General features: G+C 37.0%; 2 protein-coding genes across 9 annotated transcripts in view; one reads left to right on the forward strand and one right to left on the reverse strand.

Moving 5' to 3' along the window:
* LOC133616538 (gamma-interferon-inducible lysosomal thiol reductase-like) overlaps positions 1 to 9,298 on the reverse strand; it is a 36,819-nt gene extending 27,521 nt beyond the window's left edge. Inside the window, exons 1-6 of one of the 3 annotated variants that reach the window (XM_061975936.2) lie at positions 9,185 to 9,235; positions 9,015 to 9,069; positions 7,851 to 7,990; positions 4,515 to 4,703; positions 4,372 to 4,443; positions 4,221 to 4,310 (exon numbers count right to left, since the gene is read on the reverse strand). In XM_061975936.2, the coding sequence (XP_061831920.1) occupies positions 4,221 to 4,310; positions 4,372 to 4,443; positions 4,515 to 4,703; positions 7,851 to 7,990; positions 9,015 to 9,048 (525 nt within the window). In that variant the 5' untranslated portion in view covers positions 9,049 to 9,069; positions 9,185 to 9,235. Of the gene's footprint in view, positions 1 to 4,220; positions 4,311 to 4,371; positions 4,444 to 4,514; positions 4,704 to 7,850; positions 7,991 to 9,014; positions 9,070 to 9,184 lie in introns of all 3 variants that reach the window. The other 2 variants (XM_061975939.2, XM_061975938.2) reach the window with 2 other exon arrangements.
* Positions 8,431 to 18,905, forward strand: part of LOC133616539 (GTP cyclohydrolase 1 2-like) — a 56,361-nt gene continuing 45,886 nt past the window's right edge. The window contains exons 1-3 of one of the 6 annotated variants that reach the window (XM_061975940.2): positions 8,431 to 8,677; positions 9,219 to 9,316; positions 9,385 to 9,465. The gene's annotated coding sequence lies outside the window, so the exon portion shown is untranslated. Of the gene's footprint in view, positions 8,678 to 8,837; positions 8,983 to 9,042; positions 9,115 to 9,192; positions 9,317 to 9,384; positions 9,466 to 18,905 lie in introns of those variants that run through there. The other 5 variants (XM_061975941.2, XM_061975943.2, XM_061975944.2 and 2 more) reach the window with 5 other exon arrangements.

The following is an 18,905-nucleotide window of genomic DNA, read 5'->3' on the forward strand; positions in this document are numbered from 1 at the left end:
GTTTACGGCAGACGAACTGCTTTACGGTAGACAAAAACGTGACTTGCTGTTGTTGTGTGTTGTTACCGCGCTGGAAGGACGTTAATGAAACTGCCTAACAATAAACCCACATAAGAAACCAAGAACTCGCCCTCGATCATTCTACAGTTATAACGTGATTGGGCAGGTATGCTGTTTATATTGTGGGTTAGCGGACTCAGGTCCTCATGGACCTGAGTCCGCCTGAATTTCGGGAGATTTTCGGGAGAAAATTTGTCCCGGGAGGTTTTCGGGAGAGGCGCTGAATTTCGGGAGTCTCCGGGAGGGTTGGCAAGTATGACATAATGATATGCGCTCGGCATCATGATTTTTTTTTCATGCTTGAAGTAAGAAATTATTACTTTTAAAAAGTAGTTTTATACTTGTGAGTGTTGATGACACAGCTTTGCAACAGTTGACATTCTAGTTTCAAGCATGTTTTACTCAATATAGGTCATAAAATATCAGCAACAAGCTGTAATATCTTACTGAGATCATTTAGGACCAAAACCCTTAAAACACTTTAACATACAATCTGCTTAGTGAGAGGAATTATTTTATCAGACAGAAAATAAGCAAATATCACCCTTATTTGAGATATTTAATCTTACTTAGATTTCAGTTTTTGCCGTGTATGCCTGAACCGCAGCTCTCCAGTGACGACGGCATTCATGCAGCACCAGACTATGCTGTTGTCAAAACTATTTTTGTACTCACTTGTACCTTAAAATTTACTGAGATGTTACGGAAAACAATAAATCGCGTTTGTGCTGAGTGGAAAACTTCTATGCGTCCCATTTTTCTAAAAGGGACCGGGATCGATAGTCAAAGTACATGTTTAAATCAGTGAACCGCAATTCCCCTGTCCCGGCAGTACTCGTGCAGTCCCAGACAATGACACACTGTAGTCAAAACCCAATTATCTTGCTACCTTCCTGGTAGAATACACACTTTTCTGATACTGCATACCGTATCAAAACAACTGTATACATTGTGGGTATCTCTACTAGGGCTGCAAGCATTAGTCGACAATAAAATTTGTCACACACTGCAAAAACTGATATCTAAGTAAGATTAAATATCTCAAATAAGGGTGATATTTGCTTATTTTCTGTCTGATAAAATAATTCCTCTCACTAAGCAGATTGTATGTTAAAGTGTTTTAAGGGTTTTGGTCCTAAATTATCTCAGTAAGATATTACAGCTTGTAGCTGAGATGTTATGACCTATATTGAGTAAAACATGCTTGAAACTAGAATATCAACTGTTGCAAAGCTGTGTCATCAACACTCACAAGTATAAAACTACTTTTTTAAAGTAATAATTTCTTATTTCAAGCATGAAGAAAAAAAATCATGACTTAGACACAATTTTGTCAAATTAAAACAGATGACAGCCAAATGGACTTTGCTGTTTTATTTTCAATGAAACAATAGAAAATACGTACTCAAAGTAGTAAAGTTGGCACAGTACAATAAACTGACAGTTAATATTTAAACATTTCACATGTGACATTTCAAACTATTTTGAACAGAAATAGTTCATGCACATTCAGATGAATTCTTCAAAATTACAATTAAATTTTTTTTGGCCGGGGCCCGGGTTGTATATATGCGCACTAATTGACTGAAAGAGCACGTACTTGGCCTGATGATGTCATGTTATCGATGGGAAAATGCATTTTTAGACAATATGATTTGCCTGAGCGGCTAGTAGACCCCGAGAGTAACAAGCGGTTGCCTTGTTGCCTTTCCATTAAGAACAATAAATCAGTTTTTAGTATAAGTTTGCTGGTTTCAAGAAATGTAATGCCGAGCGCATATCATTATGTCAAGATAATGGCACTAGCACTTACTTAATTTAAGAATATTTTTCAACATATTGAGCAAAAACGTCTCTTTTTGTTTCTACCAAGAAAAGTGCACTTGTTATTAGTGAGAATATACTTATTTTAAGGTATTTTGGGTTCATTGAAGTTAGCTAATTTTACTTGTTTTGGAAAGTCTTGACAAGCCAAATTTTCTTGTTCTATTGGCAGATAATTTTGCTTAGTTCAAGTAAAATACCCCTTATTTTTGTTTGTTGTTTTTGAACACTGCCTTTTTGCAGTGCAGACAATCATATTTGTCGACAATAGTCTTGACGTCATCACTCATGTTTTCCGGCCGGAAGTAAGTCACTCGCAAAAACATTGTCAGTGATAACATGTTAAGTGTGAGGATATTTCCTCTTATTCTTGTTAAAAAGACGAAAACCTCTCATTTTGCAAAGCGGACCTTATTTTTATGGCAGTACATCTGGGAAACGCAAGCATTTAAAGTGAAGGCATGATGTCGGACATTTGGAGGGAGGATGCGGTCTAAACCTTGGTACAGAGTGTCCGCCCTGAGATCGGTAGGTTGTGAGTTCAAACCCCGGCCGAGTCATCCCAAAGACTATAAAAATGGGACCCATTACCTCCCTGCTTGGCACTCAGCATCAAGGGTTGGAATTGGGGGTTAAATCACCAAAAATGATTCCCGGGGGCGGCCACCGCTGCTGCCCACTGCTCCCCTCACCTCCCAGGGGGTGATCAAGGGTGATGGGTCAAATGCAGAGAATCATTTCGCCACACCTAGTGTGTGTGTGTGACAATCATTGGTACTTACTTAAGAGTGTTAGCTTCTACCTTGCTAGCTAGCTAACAAGAATGAGACGAAGTTGTGTGAAAAATGACTAACATTTTAGCCAAAGTCATCCAGCTAAACTTAGTCTACATCAATTTTAGTATTTTTTAAAGCAGCGTCAATTTGCAATGCCGTAAAAAAGGCACTTTATACGTGCGTGCACGCACAGGCAGGCACCAATGCGGAGGTATCATAAGCTTAAACATACAATCTCTTAAATAGCTAACATTTCAAGAATTATTTAAATATAGAAGTCTACACATTGAGTCTATTAGAGGGCTAAAACCGCCAAGAGTTAATCAATAGTCAATATGCTTTTTAAACATCACAAAATGCTTTTCTTTTTGAAGAAGTTAGATTTTGTGTTATGTGTGTTTTCATTGCTGCTATTTTAACAGTTTTTAAAAAAAATACATAAACAAGGTTAAGCGTTTTTTAGCACATGGCCTTTCCTTTTCTTTTTTTTTGTAACTGCTGAATGAGCAGCACAACTACAGTATAAATAAATATTTATGAGTGAATTACTCATCTTTGTTGTTGGTAAGCACATGCCTAAAATAACTTAGGCTGCATTTAGAAGTCGATGGAAAAATTAGAGCCATTAAATATGTGTATGCTTTATTAACCGAGTAGTCGACTAATCGTTAAGATTAGGGATGTCCAATAATATCGGACTGCCGATATTATCGGCCGATAAATGCTTTAAAATGTAATATCGGAAATTATCGGTATCGGTTTCAAAATGATCAGTATCGGTTTCAAAAGTAAAATGTATGACTTTTTTAAACGCCGCTGTACACGGACATAGGGAGAAGTACAGAGCGCCAATAAAAGTGTGTGCCGGCCCAATCAATATCTACGGCTTTTCACACACACAAGTGAATGCAACGCATACTTGGTCAACAGCCATACAGGTCACACCGAGGGTGGCCGTATAAACAACTTTAACACTGTTACAAATATGCGCCACACTGTGAACCCACACCAAACAGGAATGACAAACACATTTCGGGAGAACAGCCGCACCGTAATACAACAAACACAACAGAACAAATACCCAGAACCCCTTGCAGCACTAAATCTTCCGGGACACTACAATATACACTACCCCTCCCCTCCCAACCTCAACACCGCCCTCCCACCTCAACCTCCTTGTCCCAAATTCCAAGCTGCTGTTTTGAGGCATGTTAAAAAAAAAAGCACTTTGTGACTTCAATAATAAGTATGGCAGTGCCATGTTGGCATTTTTTTCCATAACTTGAGTTGATTTATTTTGGAAAACCTTGTTACATTGTTTAATGCATCCAGCGGGGCATCACAACAAAATTAGGTATAATAATGTGTTAATTCCACGACTGTATATATCGGAATCGGTTGATATCGGAATGGGTAATTAAGAGTTGGACAGTATCGGAATATCGGCAAAAAAGCCATTATCGGACATCTCTAGTTAAAATAATCGCTGACTAATCGACTATGAAAATAATCGTTAGTTGCAGCCCTAGTATCTACTGCCATGCATTTCGCACTACTCACTGGCTGCGCTGCGCTGAGAACATCGGCAGCCGATTCCATGCAGAAGATGGTCTGGAAAGCTGCGTGGTCCGACAAGTGCAGGATGCAGGCCTGAGGTAACAAACGAATGATTGATTGATTGATTAAAAGAAACGTTCAACACACTGCAAACCTCAATCATATTTCCGCGGCATTCCGGCTCTCCATGCTGGCAGGTGAAGGTAGTGTTGCCTGTCAACAGCTCCTGAGCAACAATAAGTAAAAATGTTATGTTTGACCACTTAAGAACTTCTTGCTTGCAAGTAATGAGCGCACCTTAGCGTTTCCATACGGGACCAGTGTGACCCGCATAATGTCCTGCAGCATAGTCCAGGTGGGGAAAAGCTGCTGAGTGAGGAAGACTCTGCAGGCTGGACACAGACTCTCATAGTACAACGTGACAGACACCCGAGGAACCGCATCGTTAGGACGCATAGCACTTAGCTCCATGCATTGCTTCTGCACCTACAGTACATAACATGGGGGGGGGGGGGGAATCATCACATTGAGTTTATTTAATTTATTCAGTTTTGACAAATTATTGTACCAGAAGCTGAAACGGAAAATTTGATTTGACCTTGCAGAGTCAGGACCATCTGCCACAGTAAAACTTGACCACAGAATGTGTACACTGTATAGCAGCTCTACACTTAGTTAGGTAAGTTAACAGGAGTGTTTAAACACTCAGGGACTAAACTAAAAAAAATGTAAATAGTTGAAATTGGGACGAGCACAAAGATATAAAAAATATAACCACTTCTAAATGACTTCAATCAGGGGTGTATACTTGTTTTGAGGGCTGCTTGTAACAGTGAATAATTTATCAACAGAAATGTATACAGATGCGCCCCATGATATTACACAATTGCCTATGCATTTGAGTGCTATACATTTCTTTATATAATTTGACTAAATCTGTAGATTTTACAATAAAAAAACTTGCAGCTCATGAGCTGGGATTTTACAGTAAAATTGACAGTGTTTTTTTTTTTTTTTACAACAAATTACTGTAAATGGAAAAACAGTATCACTGTTTTAACAATATAAAAAACTGTCAGCTCTGATGTCAGAATTTTCACTGTATTTTTGTTTTTTACAGCATATTACTGAAAATGAAAAACAGTACCACTCTTTTTTGCAGTAAAATTATGGCAACCAAGCAGCCAGGTTTTTGTTTTTTTTTACACAAAAATCGAGGGTTGTTGTTTTTACAATGTATTACTGTAAATAGAAAAATATAACGTTTTTGTTGTTGTTTTTTTAGGGTTAAATTCGGGCAACCAAGCTGTCAGTTGTTTTTTTAACCCCAAAATCTATTGTCAATTTACAGTGTACAATTTAATGAATACCCTGCTTTGAAATCATAAGTCAAGCAGATATTTAAGTATTTATTTTATTTTAACAAAAAATGTTTAGAATGTATGATAAACATACATTTGTGACAATTATTTGATCATAACGTTGAAAAGTTGTGCAATTGCATGCATTAAATGTATTGTTTCTGTCAAAATTTAAAGAATAAATATATTTAGTAAGAAAAGAAAAAGTAATTTTATGACACATTATTTCCAGGCTTTTGCAAGTCATATAAAATGATGTGCAGACTAGATCTGGCCCCCGGTCCTTGTGTTTGACACCTGGGACTTCAACCATTAGATTTTATGGTAAAGAACAATTTCACAAAGCAAGGGCAGGCAAGAAATGCTATTATCCTTTCAACTGTAATAAATAAATATAAAACCACATAAATGTGTAGGAAACTTTACTTAATACAAAAAAAAATGTCACACTTCATTTAATGGGGCATTTCCAGAGGACACATTTTGGTACCGATTTAGGCCAATGGCGCTTATTATGCGGGTCAATAGACTAACAGGACAGAACAAAACCAAACATTCATGGAAGTCAAATCTAATTTAAGGGTTTAATATTTAGGCCAGAAGGGGTCACATGAGGAACCACTGGTCCTTATTATCTAGGCATGACTCTTAATTACAAAAAGAAGGTTTTTTGGTACTCTAAAGCAGGGGTGTCCAAACTTTTTCCACTAAGGGCCACACACTGAAAAATTAAAGCATGCGGTGGGCCCTTTTGATACTTAAAATTTTCAAAACTAATATATATATATATATATATATATATATATAAGGGCTGCAACAACTAATCGATTAAAATCGATTATAAAAACAGTTGGCAATTAATTTAGTCATCGATTCGTTGGATCTATGCTATGCGCAGAGGCTACTTTTTATTTGATTTGATTTTTTTATAAACCTTTATTTATAAACTGCAACATTTACAAACAGCTGAGAAACCCATCCATCCATTTTCTACCGCTTATTCCCTTTGGGGTCGCGGGGGGCGCTGGAGCCTATCTCAGCTACAATCGGGCGGAAGGCGGGGTACACCCTGGACAAGTCGCCACCTCATCGCAGGGCCAACACAGATAGACAGACAACATTCACACTCACATCCACACACTAGGGCCAATTTAGTGTTTCCAATCAACCTATCCCCAGGTGCATGTCTTTGGAGGTGGGAGGAAGCCGGAGTACCCGGGGGGAACCCACGCAGTCACGGGGAGGACATGCAAACTCCACACAGAAAGATCCCGAGCCCGGGATTGAACTCAAGACTACTCAGGACCTTCGTATTGTGAGGCAATAATCAAAATAAGTATGGTGCCAGTAAGCTGTTTTTTTTCTCAATAAAATACTGGAAAGGATAGAAATGTAGTTTGTCTCTTTTATCAGATTATTAATTGATTAATCAAAGTAATAATCGATTATCAAATTAGTTGTTAGTTGCAGCCCTAATATATATACACATGTGTATATAGACATATATACACACACACACGTACATATATAGATACACACACACATATACACATATATATATACACCTGTATACATATATTCATATATATCTATACATACATACATACATACATACGTGTATATACACATAAATACACACACGTACATATATATATATATATATATATATATATATATATATATATATATACACACACACACACACATATATATATATATATACATATACATATATACACACACACATATATATATATATATATATATACATATATATATATATTAGGGATGCAACTAACGATTAATTTGATAATCGATTAATCTGTTGATTATTACTTCGATTAATAAGCGGATAAAAGAGACAAACTACATTTCTATCCTTTCCAGTATTTTATTGGAAAAAAAACATACTGGCACCATACATATTTTGATTATTGTTTCTCAGCTGTTTGTACATGTTGCAGTTTATAAATAAAATTAAAATAAATAAATACATATTTTTTTAAATAAAAAAAATGCCTCTGCACATGCGCATAGCATAGATCCAACGAATCGATGACTAATTTAATCGCCAACTATTTTTATAATCGATTAGTTGTTGCAGCCCTAATATATGTATATATTAATACTTATATATATATATATATATATATATATATATATATATATATATATAATTTCCTAATACATATATACATATATATATTTTTTTTTTTTTACTTTTTGATGCGAGATATGGATTAGACTTAAATAAATGAATCACTCCACTCACCTTACACTCGATAGCAATCTCCAAAGAGCGACACCACTGGGATGGAGGATGGCGACATGACTCTTTATGGTGAGACGAGCCTAAACATCTCCAGCTGTTGCAGAGGAGGACAAGAACAACAACTGCGAGCTTCATGGCTGCTGAAAGGAGAGCATACGTTTGAAAAGACTCAACCTATTACTCGCCTAATTGGCCCACTTCCGTAATTAACACGCCGAGGGCGCGAGTGCCATTGAAGAAGGATTTACCGGAAATGACGATTACAATATTTCATCCTAACTCACTTAAAATAGTCCCTGTCATTCTGATTTTTGTTTGAACGTCTATATTTCAATTTTATTTTATTAACATAATAGGTATATACATTACAGTGGTGTACATATAAAACTGGCAATGTTTTCGGGTGGGTCCAGCCCAGGGCCATTCAACATCCGGGTACCCATATGGAACACCCTCGGCCGGGGGTCGGCAACCCGCGGCTCTTTAGCGCCGCCCTAGTGGCTCTCTGGAGCTTTTTCAAAAATGTATGAAAAATGAAAAAAAAGATGAGGGGGAAAAAATATATTTTTTTGTTTTAATATGGTTTCTGTAGGAGGACAAACATGACACAAACCTCCCTAATTGTTATAAAGCCCACTGTTTATATTAAACAGGCTTCACTGATTCGAGTATTTGGCGAGCACGATTTTGTACTACTAATTTTGGCGGTCCATGAACTCACCATAGTTGTTACATGAATAACTTTCTCCGACTTTCTAGAACGTGTTTTATGCCACTTCTGTTTCTGTCTCATTTTGTCCACCAAACTTTTAACGTTGTGCACAAAGGTGAGTTTTGTTGATGTTATTGACTTGTGTGGAGTGCCAATCAGACATATTTGGTCACTGCATGACTGCAAGCTAATCGATGCTAACGTGCTATTTAGGCTAGCTCTATGTACATACTGCATCATTATGCCTCATTTGTAGGTATATTTGAGAGCATTTAGTTTCCTTTAAGTCCTCTTAATTCAATTTATATCTCATGACACACTATCTGTATGTAATAAGGCTTTTAATTTTTTTGTATTTTTGATCCAATATGGCCTTTTCACCATTTTGGGTTGCCGACCCCGGGCCTAGGCAGCTAACAGGTAATCAGATAACAGCATTCAGGTGTACAAACTTGTGTCGCCTTCAATGACACTCGGCCACCTCATTGTCCGAATATGGTGGAACCACTGTGGAGAGAGAACTTATTTGATCACTAACTTCGAGAATAGCTGGTAAATGTAGCTGTTACTTCGCCGGTGACATTCAAACAATGCAATTGTAACAAATTTGTAATATACTTACATAACCAACATTATCGTTTACTCATGTTGTAAAGTGTATGCGCCATCTTGGATTGGATTCGTCGTGGAAAGTCTAGTGTGCTCAAGTGGACCAGTCAAGATTTGTAAGACCCCCCCTCAAATCCTTAATGAGGTATTTAATTTGTTTTCTGTTTAATGTAGTATTCAATATTCATCAAATATGCCATTGTTTTGATACAGAATGCTTGTTTGCCTGGTAGCTGGATGCTAACCTGCTAACAACACAACAAACAGGTGATGGCTGAAGAAGCTCATTTAAAGGTAAGACTCAACAATTATTGTGTAGCGTTGTATGAATATAGCTTAAGGTAGTTTAATGAATTGTATCAGGTTTCTTATGTTACATTGATTGAGACTTCTTTTAGTAGATTGCACAGTTCAGTACATATTCCGTACAATTGACCACTAAGTGGTAACACCCAAATAAGTTTTTCAACTTGTTTAAGTCGGGGTCCACGTTAATCAATTCATGGTACAAATATATACTATCAGCATAATACAGTCATCAAAAAAATGGGACCCATTACCTCCGTGCTTGGCACTCAGCATCAAGGGTTGGATTTGGGGGTTAAATCACCAAAAACGATTACCGGTCGCGGCACCGCTGCTGCCCACTGCTCTCCTCACCTCCCAGGAGGTGAACAAGGGGATGGGTCAAATACAGAGGACAAATTTCACCATTGGTACCGGTACTTTAACTTTAACTCAACACAAGTTAATCATCAGAGTATATACATTAAATTATTTACATTATTTACAATCCGGGGGGTGGGTTGTGGAGGGGGGGGGCACTTCAGTCATCAACAATTATATAATCTGAGAAATGGACATTGAAACAGTGTAATGAATAGTAATGTTTTGTGGTTCTAAGTATCCATTTATCCATCCATTTTCTACCGCGTGTCGCGGGGGGTCGCTGGAGCCTATCTCAGCTGCATTCGGGCGGTAGGCGGGGTACACCCTGGACAAGTCGCCACCTCATCGCAGGGCGAACACAGATAGACAGACAACATTCACACACTAGGGCCAATTTAGTGTTGCCAATCATGATAGTAGTTCTCTGGTACTGTTAAGCGTTAGTGACATCTGGTGGTGTAATTTTAGTTTGGAGGCATGGAAAGCTCCTATTCACATCGTCGAACAGAATATCCCCACATCCCACCTCCCCGGATTGTAAATAATCAAATGTAAATAATGAAATGTATATACTTGTTCTTATGCTTTCTGAGCTCACTATGTTCACCGCTCGCTGTACATATCCTACCAAGTGAGACCTACACTGTTTCAATGTCCATTTCTCAGATAATATAATTGTTGATGACTGAAGTATGCTGATAGCAACCCAACCTAAACACCCCCACCCCCTCCGATTGTAAATAATGTAAATAATTCAATGTATATACTCTGATGATTAACTTGTGTGATGACTGTATTATACTGATAGTATATATTTGTACCATGAATTGATTAACGTGGACCCCGACTTGAACAAGTTGAAAAACCTATTTGGGTGTTACCATTTAGTTGTCAATTGTACGGAATATGTACTGTACTGTGCAATCTACTAATAAAAGTTTCAATCAATCAATCAATATATTTTCAACATAAACAGGTGTATCAGAATTATTATAATATATTAAGAGTCATAACGAAACATGGCAAAGCTGCGTTTCAGTTTTATACTCATACGATTTGGAATAGTCTTCCAGAAGATGTTAGACAGGCCGCAACATTGGCAATGTTCCTGGCTGAATTGTTTTTTTTTAATAGTGCATATGAAAACTTAAAATATTTTATCCACACTCTTTGATTTTAATTTGAATTGATTGTTTTTATGAGGATTATATTTTATTATTTAAATTTAAATTGTATTTTTATTTTTATTTTTGCCTTGTCATTTTATGTAAAGAACTTTGAATTGCCTTTTCTACGAATAATGCTCTATAAATAAACCTGCCTTGCTTAAAATAGTACTTATAAAAAAATATATATATTTTATGTGAAGTTTATGCAAATTACTTTGCTGGACTTAAAAAAAAAAACAGCTTTTCTGTGTTGGTACAGAAAATAGTTGTCTTCTTCTGAAAACATTGAGTAAATGTATAATGAATTTACTGCAGCATGAAATTGCTTTCTTAAAGAGAAACTTTATTTTTTTAAATGTTGCCTTTCATTCACAATTCTTATGAGACATACACACACACACACACATATATATATATATATATATATATATATATATATATATATATATATGGATATCAGTGTTTCCCACAGGACAGGCATCTATTTGTGGTGGTGTGGTCGGGGGGTGAGAGGTGGCGGCGGGGGGTGGCGGCGGCAGCGGCGATGACCAAGAAGAACGCAGAGTTGGAATATAATTACAACATTTTATGTACATATTTATATACAGATTGGAACAATTTGTGATTCACTGAAATATATTTATTAATTGTGGTTCTTACAAAAAACATATCTTATAAAATATAAAAACTAAAATGTCTCTTAAAGCTCTGCCCCTTTAACTAGTGAATACTAAATAATTTAACTTTAGCCTACTACTACAACCATATTATTTACCAGCAACATGAAGTGAAACAGAGGCAGAGGTGTCCTGCCACAGTCAGTCAACCTCCTCCTCCTCCTCCTCCTCCTGTCGAGCCCTTTTCGGCCATTGAAAATATTTTTCTATACTCATCTGTGTGAAGGAGTGAACATCCAACATTAGAATTTATTACTAACGAGCAGAAGCGCTCTATGTACAGTGCCGTCTAACCTTAAGCGGCAGCAGCTCAACACATGCAGGGTTCAACGTTAAGGTTTTTTTCTACTTGCCTGACTTCTCAAATCTACTTGCCCCAATATTTTTATTTGTCCTGCTTAGGTTTTTTTCTGGCTGTGTAGTGCTCATGGCTTATATCTTACTAAAATCCTTCCCGTTGACTATTTACAACACTACACAGTATTTATTATTATTATTATTATCTATAATTACATTTAAATGGCATTGCATACATGTAAAATTAAATGCTATTTCACATTATTTGACCAGTAGCAGTTACACCCATCCGAACAGGTCAGCCACCTGTTTAAAGCCCGATCACAGTTGAAATTTGAAATGAAGGGCCTTTAATGGCCAAAACATTAACCTGGACAACATTTTAACAGCTGGCTGGCTCAGATTTTATTCTTTTTATTGCATTCACATGCTGCAGTGGACAATTTAGCTTCAGTCCATGTGTGTTTATTGACAACAGGGTTATAACCTGGACACGTTAGCTCGTCGGTATGAAAACACGTGACTGTTACTACGTGCGTCTGCCCGGCCCCCGAGTCAAAGAGCGGCGGTGTTAATGAAGCAGCGTCAGGCTGCTCACCGTCAGTGAAACGCTCGTGAAATCGCGGATTAACGTTAAATATATGACGAGCCGCGAGCGATGCAGCTATAACCTATCTACTAGTGATGGGTTGATGAGGCCTCATGAAGCGTTTCGACAAATTGCAAAACTGTATTGATACTATGTCGATACTGTGTCACTAAATACTGACATCTGCTGGACATTAAAAATCCCTACAGGCAACCTATGGACCGACTCAACTGACACTGATTTTATGACCTAGTACAGTGGTTCTCAAATGGGGGTACGCGTACCCCTGGGGGTACTTGAAGGTATGCCAAGGGGTACGTGAGATTTAAAAAAAATATTCTAAAAATAGCAACAATTCATAAATCCTTTATAAATATATTTATTGAATAATACTTCAACAAAATATGAATGTAAGTTCATAAACTCCGTGAAGCACAAGCTCAGGTTTGTCACTAAAATGTCTGTCAAAAAGAACTGTGAAAAGAAATGCAACAATGCAATATTCAGTGTTGACAGCTAGATTTTTTGTGGACATGTTCCATAAATATTGATGTTAAAGATTTTTTTTTTGTGAAGAAATGTTTAGAATTAAGTTCATGAATCCAGATGGAGCTCTAATACAATCCCCAAAGAGGGCACTTTAAGTTGATTATTACTTCTAGGTGTAGAAATCTTTATTTATAATTGAATCACTTGTTTATTTTTCAACAAGTTTTTAGCTATTTTTATATATTTTTTCCAAATAGTTCAAGAAAGACCACTACAAATGAGCAATATTTTGCACTGTTATACAATTTAATAAATCAGAAACTGATGACATAGTGCTATATTTTACTTCATCTTTTTTTTTTCAACCAAAAATGCTTTGCTCTGATTAGGGGGTACTTGAATTAAAAAAAAATTCACAGGGGGTACATTGCTGAAAAAAGGTTGAGAACCACTGACCTAGTATAAACAATAATATAAACCAAGTCATTGTATTTAATTTAGGATTATTTCATAACTTCATTTAAATAAAAATATATTTTTTGTCTTTTTTAGATACAGTCAATAAATAATGTGAACATGTATCATAACATGGAAATCTAAGAGAACGTGTTGGGAATGAGGATGCTTGTGGACCTGGAAATTATTATTATTATTTTTTTACACATTTTTATTAAAAAAAAAAAACAGTTTTTCCAACGTATTCAATTTTAGATGTTTTCTCTTCTTAGTTATTATTTCTCCGGCTGTAGAAAAGAGCCGTTCACAGGGCACAGAGGAGGCGTCAGTGCGACACAGTTCGCGTATCGGTCACGTGACCAAAACAGCTCATGATCGGTCACGTGACTTTCTAAAAGCCGTACGCGCACCGACACAGGGTTTCGCTCTATGAGCTCGACGCATGCGCCGATGCATCGGTGTTGCCGGACCCATCACTACTATCTACCTATAACACCTGTAAAAATGAAGCAATGCTACCACGCTAGCAAGCGTTAGCTAGCGGGCCGCCACAAATAAATGAATGTGTGGGAAACACTGGATATACATGGTTTCCCGCATCGTTTTGTTATTAAGGCGGCCGCCTTAACAATGAAGAGCCACCGCCTAAACTAACGTCTTAACAAAATCTCCAGCCACACATGCGCATTTAAAAAAACTATTTCTGTCCCCAAGCAAACGCATACACTGAGTGTCACACGCATGCCAAAATTCTGGGGGCGCTGTAGCCTAGGACTTAAGACCATTTAGCCAAATCGGAAACATCCAAAACGTCATTTCCGGAGGCGGCAAATAGCACAAATGGCGGGTTATATAATTATATATGTGGACTGACAGAGAAGTAGAGCTACTTTTAAGCATCGTTTTGGAGTTTAAAGTTAACAAAACTCAACAAAGTGTTGACTGGGAAACTTGCCAGTCCAAGTCTGGTGACATTCTTACTAGGGCTGTGAATCTTTGGGTGTCCCACGATTCGATTCAATATCGATTCTTGGGGTCACGATTCGATTCAAAATCAATTTTTTTTTTTTTTTCTTCAATTCAACACAATTCTCGATTCAAAAACGATTTTTTCCCGATTCAAAACGATTCTCTATTCATTCAATACATAGGATTTCAGCAGGATCTACCCCAGTCTGCTGACATGCAAGCAGAGTAGTAGATTTTTGTAAAAAGCTTTTATAATTGTAAAGGACAATGTTTTATTGCAATAATGTAAATTTGTTTTAACTATTAAATGAACCAAAAATATGACTTATTTTATTTTTTTGAAAATATTGGACACAGTGTGTTATCAAGCTTATGAGATGCGATGCAAGTGTAAGCCACTGTGACACTATTGTTCTTTTTTTTTAATTTTTATAAATGTCTAATGATAATGTCAATGAGGGATTTTTAATCACTGCTATGTTGAAATTATCGCTAATATTGATACTGTTGTTGATAATCATTTTTGTTTCACTACTTTTGGTTTGTTCTGTGTCGTGTTTGTATCTCCTCTCAATTGATCTGTTTATTGCAGTTCTGAGTGTTGCTGGGTCGGGTTTGGTTTTGGAATTGGATTGCATTGTTATGGTATTGCTGTGTATTGTTTTGTTGGATTGATTAATTTAAAGAAAAAATATATAATAATAATAAATACATTTAAAACAAAAAAAACAAAAAAATCGATTTTTTTTAAAAATGAGAATCGGTTCTGAATCGCACAACGTGAGAATCACGATTCAAATTCGAATCGGAAACAGGACATCACAAAAACAACTATCCGCACAAAAGTGAAAGCGATTCGTGGAAAGTACAGACAAGCAGTCGACGCAGGTGGAAGAAGAAGTTACGGTAGAGTTGTTTTGCTGTACTTCGAACTATCCGAGCAGACCTGGGGCGGTTCTCCATCAACTACATCCATTCAATTTGGAATTGAAACATCAGATATTGACACAAGCTCTCACAGGAGTTCAGATTCTCCATTCACCCTTGACAGCCTGGTCACAGACAATGATATGCCAAATGATGTACAAGAGCAGCAATATTCCAATAGGAGCAATCCACAATCTTCTGTGGTGAAAGAGAGAAGAGCTCTACTCCAGGTATGTGGGCGCTAACTTCATTGCTAGGAAGTAATATTGTTAAAAGGCAGATAGATGTTGTACAGTATATCTGGGGCATCAAAACATTTTTATATGAACTGCACTGCAATTACAAATGTTCTCAGATGACCACTTTCAACAATGGGGAATCATATTTTGCCCATTTGTTTTAATATTATCATTGTTTGACAACAGTGTGACAAAAATACTTGCTTTTGAATCAGAAGTCAAGATGGCAAGCATATATTCAAGTTCAGCTGTTTTAGATGTATTTAAATAGGGTCGTATTAAAAATGCTTTGAGTAGTTTCTTGTAATAAATAATATTGAGTTAAGTAAAACTGCAGTTGCATTAAATGTTTTTTTTTTCTGTCAAAATTAAAATACCTCGGAGTGCTCTATTGACACACATTGTTTCCCGACGTTGAGGGCCATTTGACATGTTATAAATAACATGTCCCTATCTTACACCTGTGCTAAAGTTAGTTAATCCCAAATAAAGTATTCATGATTATTGAATGTAATTTTGTAAAAATCCTTAACATTTTTTTTTTTTTTTCACTAGGCAAAACTCAACAGCCACAAGCACGACAGACTAAAACGAAAACTTCCAATGGAGACAAAGTTGCTGAATGCAGTAGAAGACGACGTCCAGATAAAGAAGAGACTTCTGGAAATGATGGAGACATCAGAGAAGCGATTGTCTGACAATTTGGACAAACTAACATCAAATTACTAAGTCAAAATATTGACTTACTAATAATGACATACTTAGTATCTCAGGTAACTAGGACTGTTTTTTTTTGTTTATACTTTACGGAAAAAATATCGAGATATATATCGTATATCGCCATTCTGCAAATGGAGCGGAAAACACAACCAAAAATTGTAGGCTTCTTTATTTCTGTAATATTTTTATTTATTATAAGGTATTGTTATTTGGTTATTTTTTAATAAACAATGTGTTCAATGTAATCAGAGTCTGTAGTCTATTGCCCCCCCCAGGCTGTGGTGGCAGCGATGAGGTGGAGACGTGATGGCGACAGGCCGAGTTACACTGTTCTTTCCACCCACCCACCCACCCCCTTCCCCATCCTGCCGCCTGTACAGTTCCTCGGTGTTGTCTCTTACAATAACAATGTCTCTACAGTTGTTACTATACAGCAGTGGTCCCCAACCTTTTTGTAGCTGTGGACCGGTCAACGCTTGAAAATTTGTCCCGCGGACCGGGGGGTGATTTATTTTTTTATTTTTTAAAAAAAAATTTTTATGTAAAGAAATACAATCATGTGTGCTTACGGACTGTATCCCTGCAGACTGTATTGATATACATTGATATATAGTGTATATAGTCTGTTTTTATGTAGATTTAATTAAAAAAAAAAAAAAAAAAAAAAATATATATATATATATATATTTTATTTTTTTTATTTTATTTTATTTTATTTTATTTTTTTTATTGTGCGGCCCGGTACCAGTACCGGTCTGCGGACCGGTGGTTGGGGACCACTGCTATACAGGATGCGGAACGGAAATGAAGTATCGTTGGCGTTTTTTGTGGATGCATTTTTAGAGTGATTTAGAGGCAGAACGGATTGCTCCCACTAGCCACCTAGAATAGAATGCAAAAAAAATAAAAATACATACACACATATAAAAATACATATATATATATATATATATATATATATATATTCATGCTAAATAAGTCTACCGATTGACCAAATGTTTGAATAAGATGTCTATATCTGAAAGGATGACGGACATATCTATCTATCTATCCGTCTAAAAATGCATCCACAAAAAACGCCAACCATACTTCATTCATGTTCCGCATCCTGTATAGTAACAAACTGAAGAGACATTGTTATTGTAAGAGGCAACACCGAGGAATTGTTTTTCTAGCGTAGTAACACATCACCTTGCTACGGCATTAGCCGTAAACCAGCTTCTCCGTAGCAGCTGAATCACTTTTGAGTTTGTAATGCGATAGGACACGAATCTATGTTGACTAAAAAACATGAACAATCATATCACTGTATCTGTAAAGTATTGGCCCCCATTCAGAGTTTTGTTTGGACTCTGCTAGCCGGACAGTGTATGGAGTTGTACTAACAAGCATGATGTGCTGCATGTATCATGATCAATATTACAGTGACTTACTCAGTGGACAGTTGTTCGTTTGGTCAAGCTGTCCAGGGACGTTTTTTCCAGTTGATTTTGGGTGTACCCCTCGCCAGATACAATAAGAATTTCCATCGATAATAACATTGTTATTGCAGCAGAAGCAGTCCATTTCTAGTGGAATAGCTCTGCAAGCTCCACATTTACACAGGCGCTGACTAGCGATGTCCCATAATATCGGACTGACGATATTATCGGCCGATAAATGCTTTAAAATGTAATATCGTAAATTATCGGTATCGGTTTCAAAAAAGTAAAATTTATGACTTTTTAAAACACCGCTGTGTACACGGACGTAGGGAGAAATACAGAGCTCCTTTGCGTGCCGGCCCAGTCACATAATATCTACGGTTTTTCACACACACATGTGAATGCAAGGCATACTTGATCAACAGCCATACAGGTCACACTGAGGGTGGCCGTATAAACAACTAACACTGTTACAAATATGCGCCACACTGTGAACCCGCACCAAACAAGAATGACAAACACATTTCGGGATAACATCTGCAGAACAAATACCCAGAACCCCTTGCAGCACTAACTCTTCCGGGACGCTACAATGTACACCTCCCGCTACCCCCTAATCCTCCTCCCCCCCGCACCTCAAATCCGCCCACCCGCCCAACTCAACCTTGTCATGCTCTCTCAGGGAGAGCATGTCCCAAATTCCAAGCTGCTGTTTTGAGGTATGTTAAAAGAAATAATGCACTTTGTGACTTCAATAATAAATATGGCAGTGCCATGTTGGCATTTTTTTCCATAACTTGAGTTGATTTATTTTGGAAAACCTTGTTACATTGTTTAATGCATCCAGTGGGGCATCACAACAAAATTTGGCATAATAATGTGTTAATTCCACGACTGTATATATATCGGTATCGGTTGATATCGGAATCGGTAATTAAGAGTTAGACAATATCGGATATCGGCAAAAAGGCCATTATCGGACATCTCTAGCGCTGACTCTTCGGCTTCCATCTGCTACTACCTTTGTGCTTGCTCAGCTTTTACAACCAGCAGTTCAACCTCCATATATTCAGCTTTAAATATATAAGGTTGTGACTCCTCATTTGTCC

This window comes from Nerophis lumbriciformis, linkage group LG14 (assembly GCF_033978685.3).
Source record: "Nerophis lumbriciformis linkage group LG14, RoL_Nlum_v2.1, whole genome shotgun sequence".
NCBI lineage: Eukaryota > Metazoa > Chordata > Actinopteri > Syngnathiformes > Syngnathidae > Nerophis > Nerophis lumbriciformis.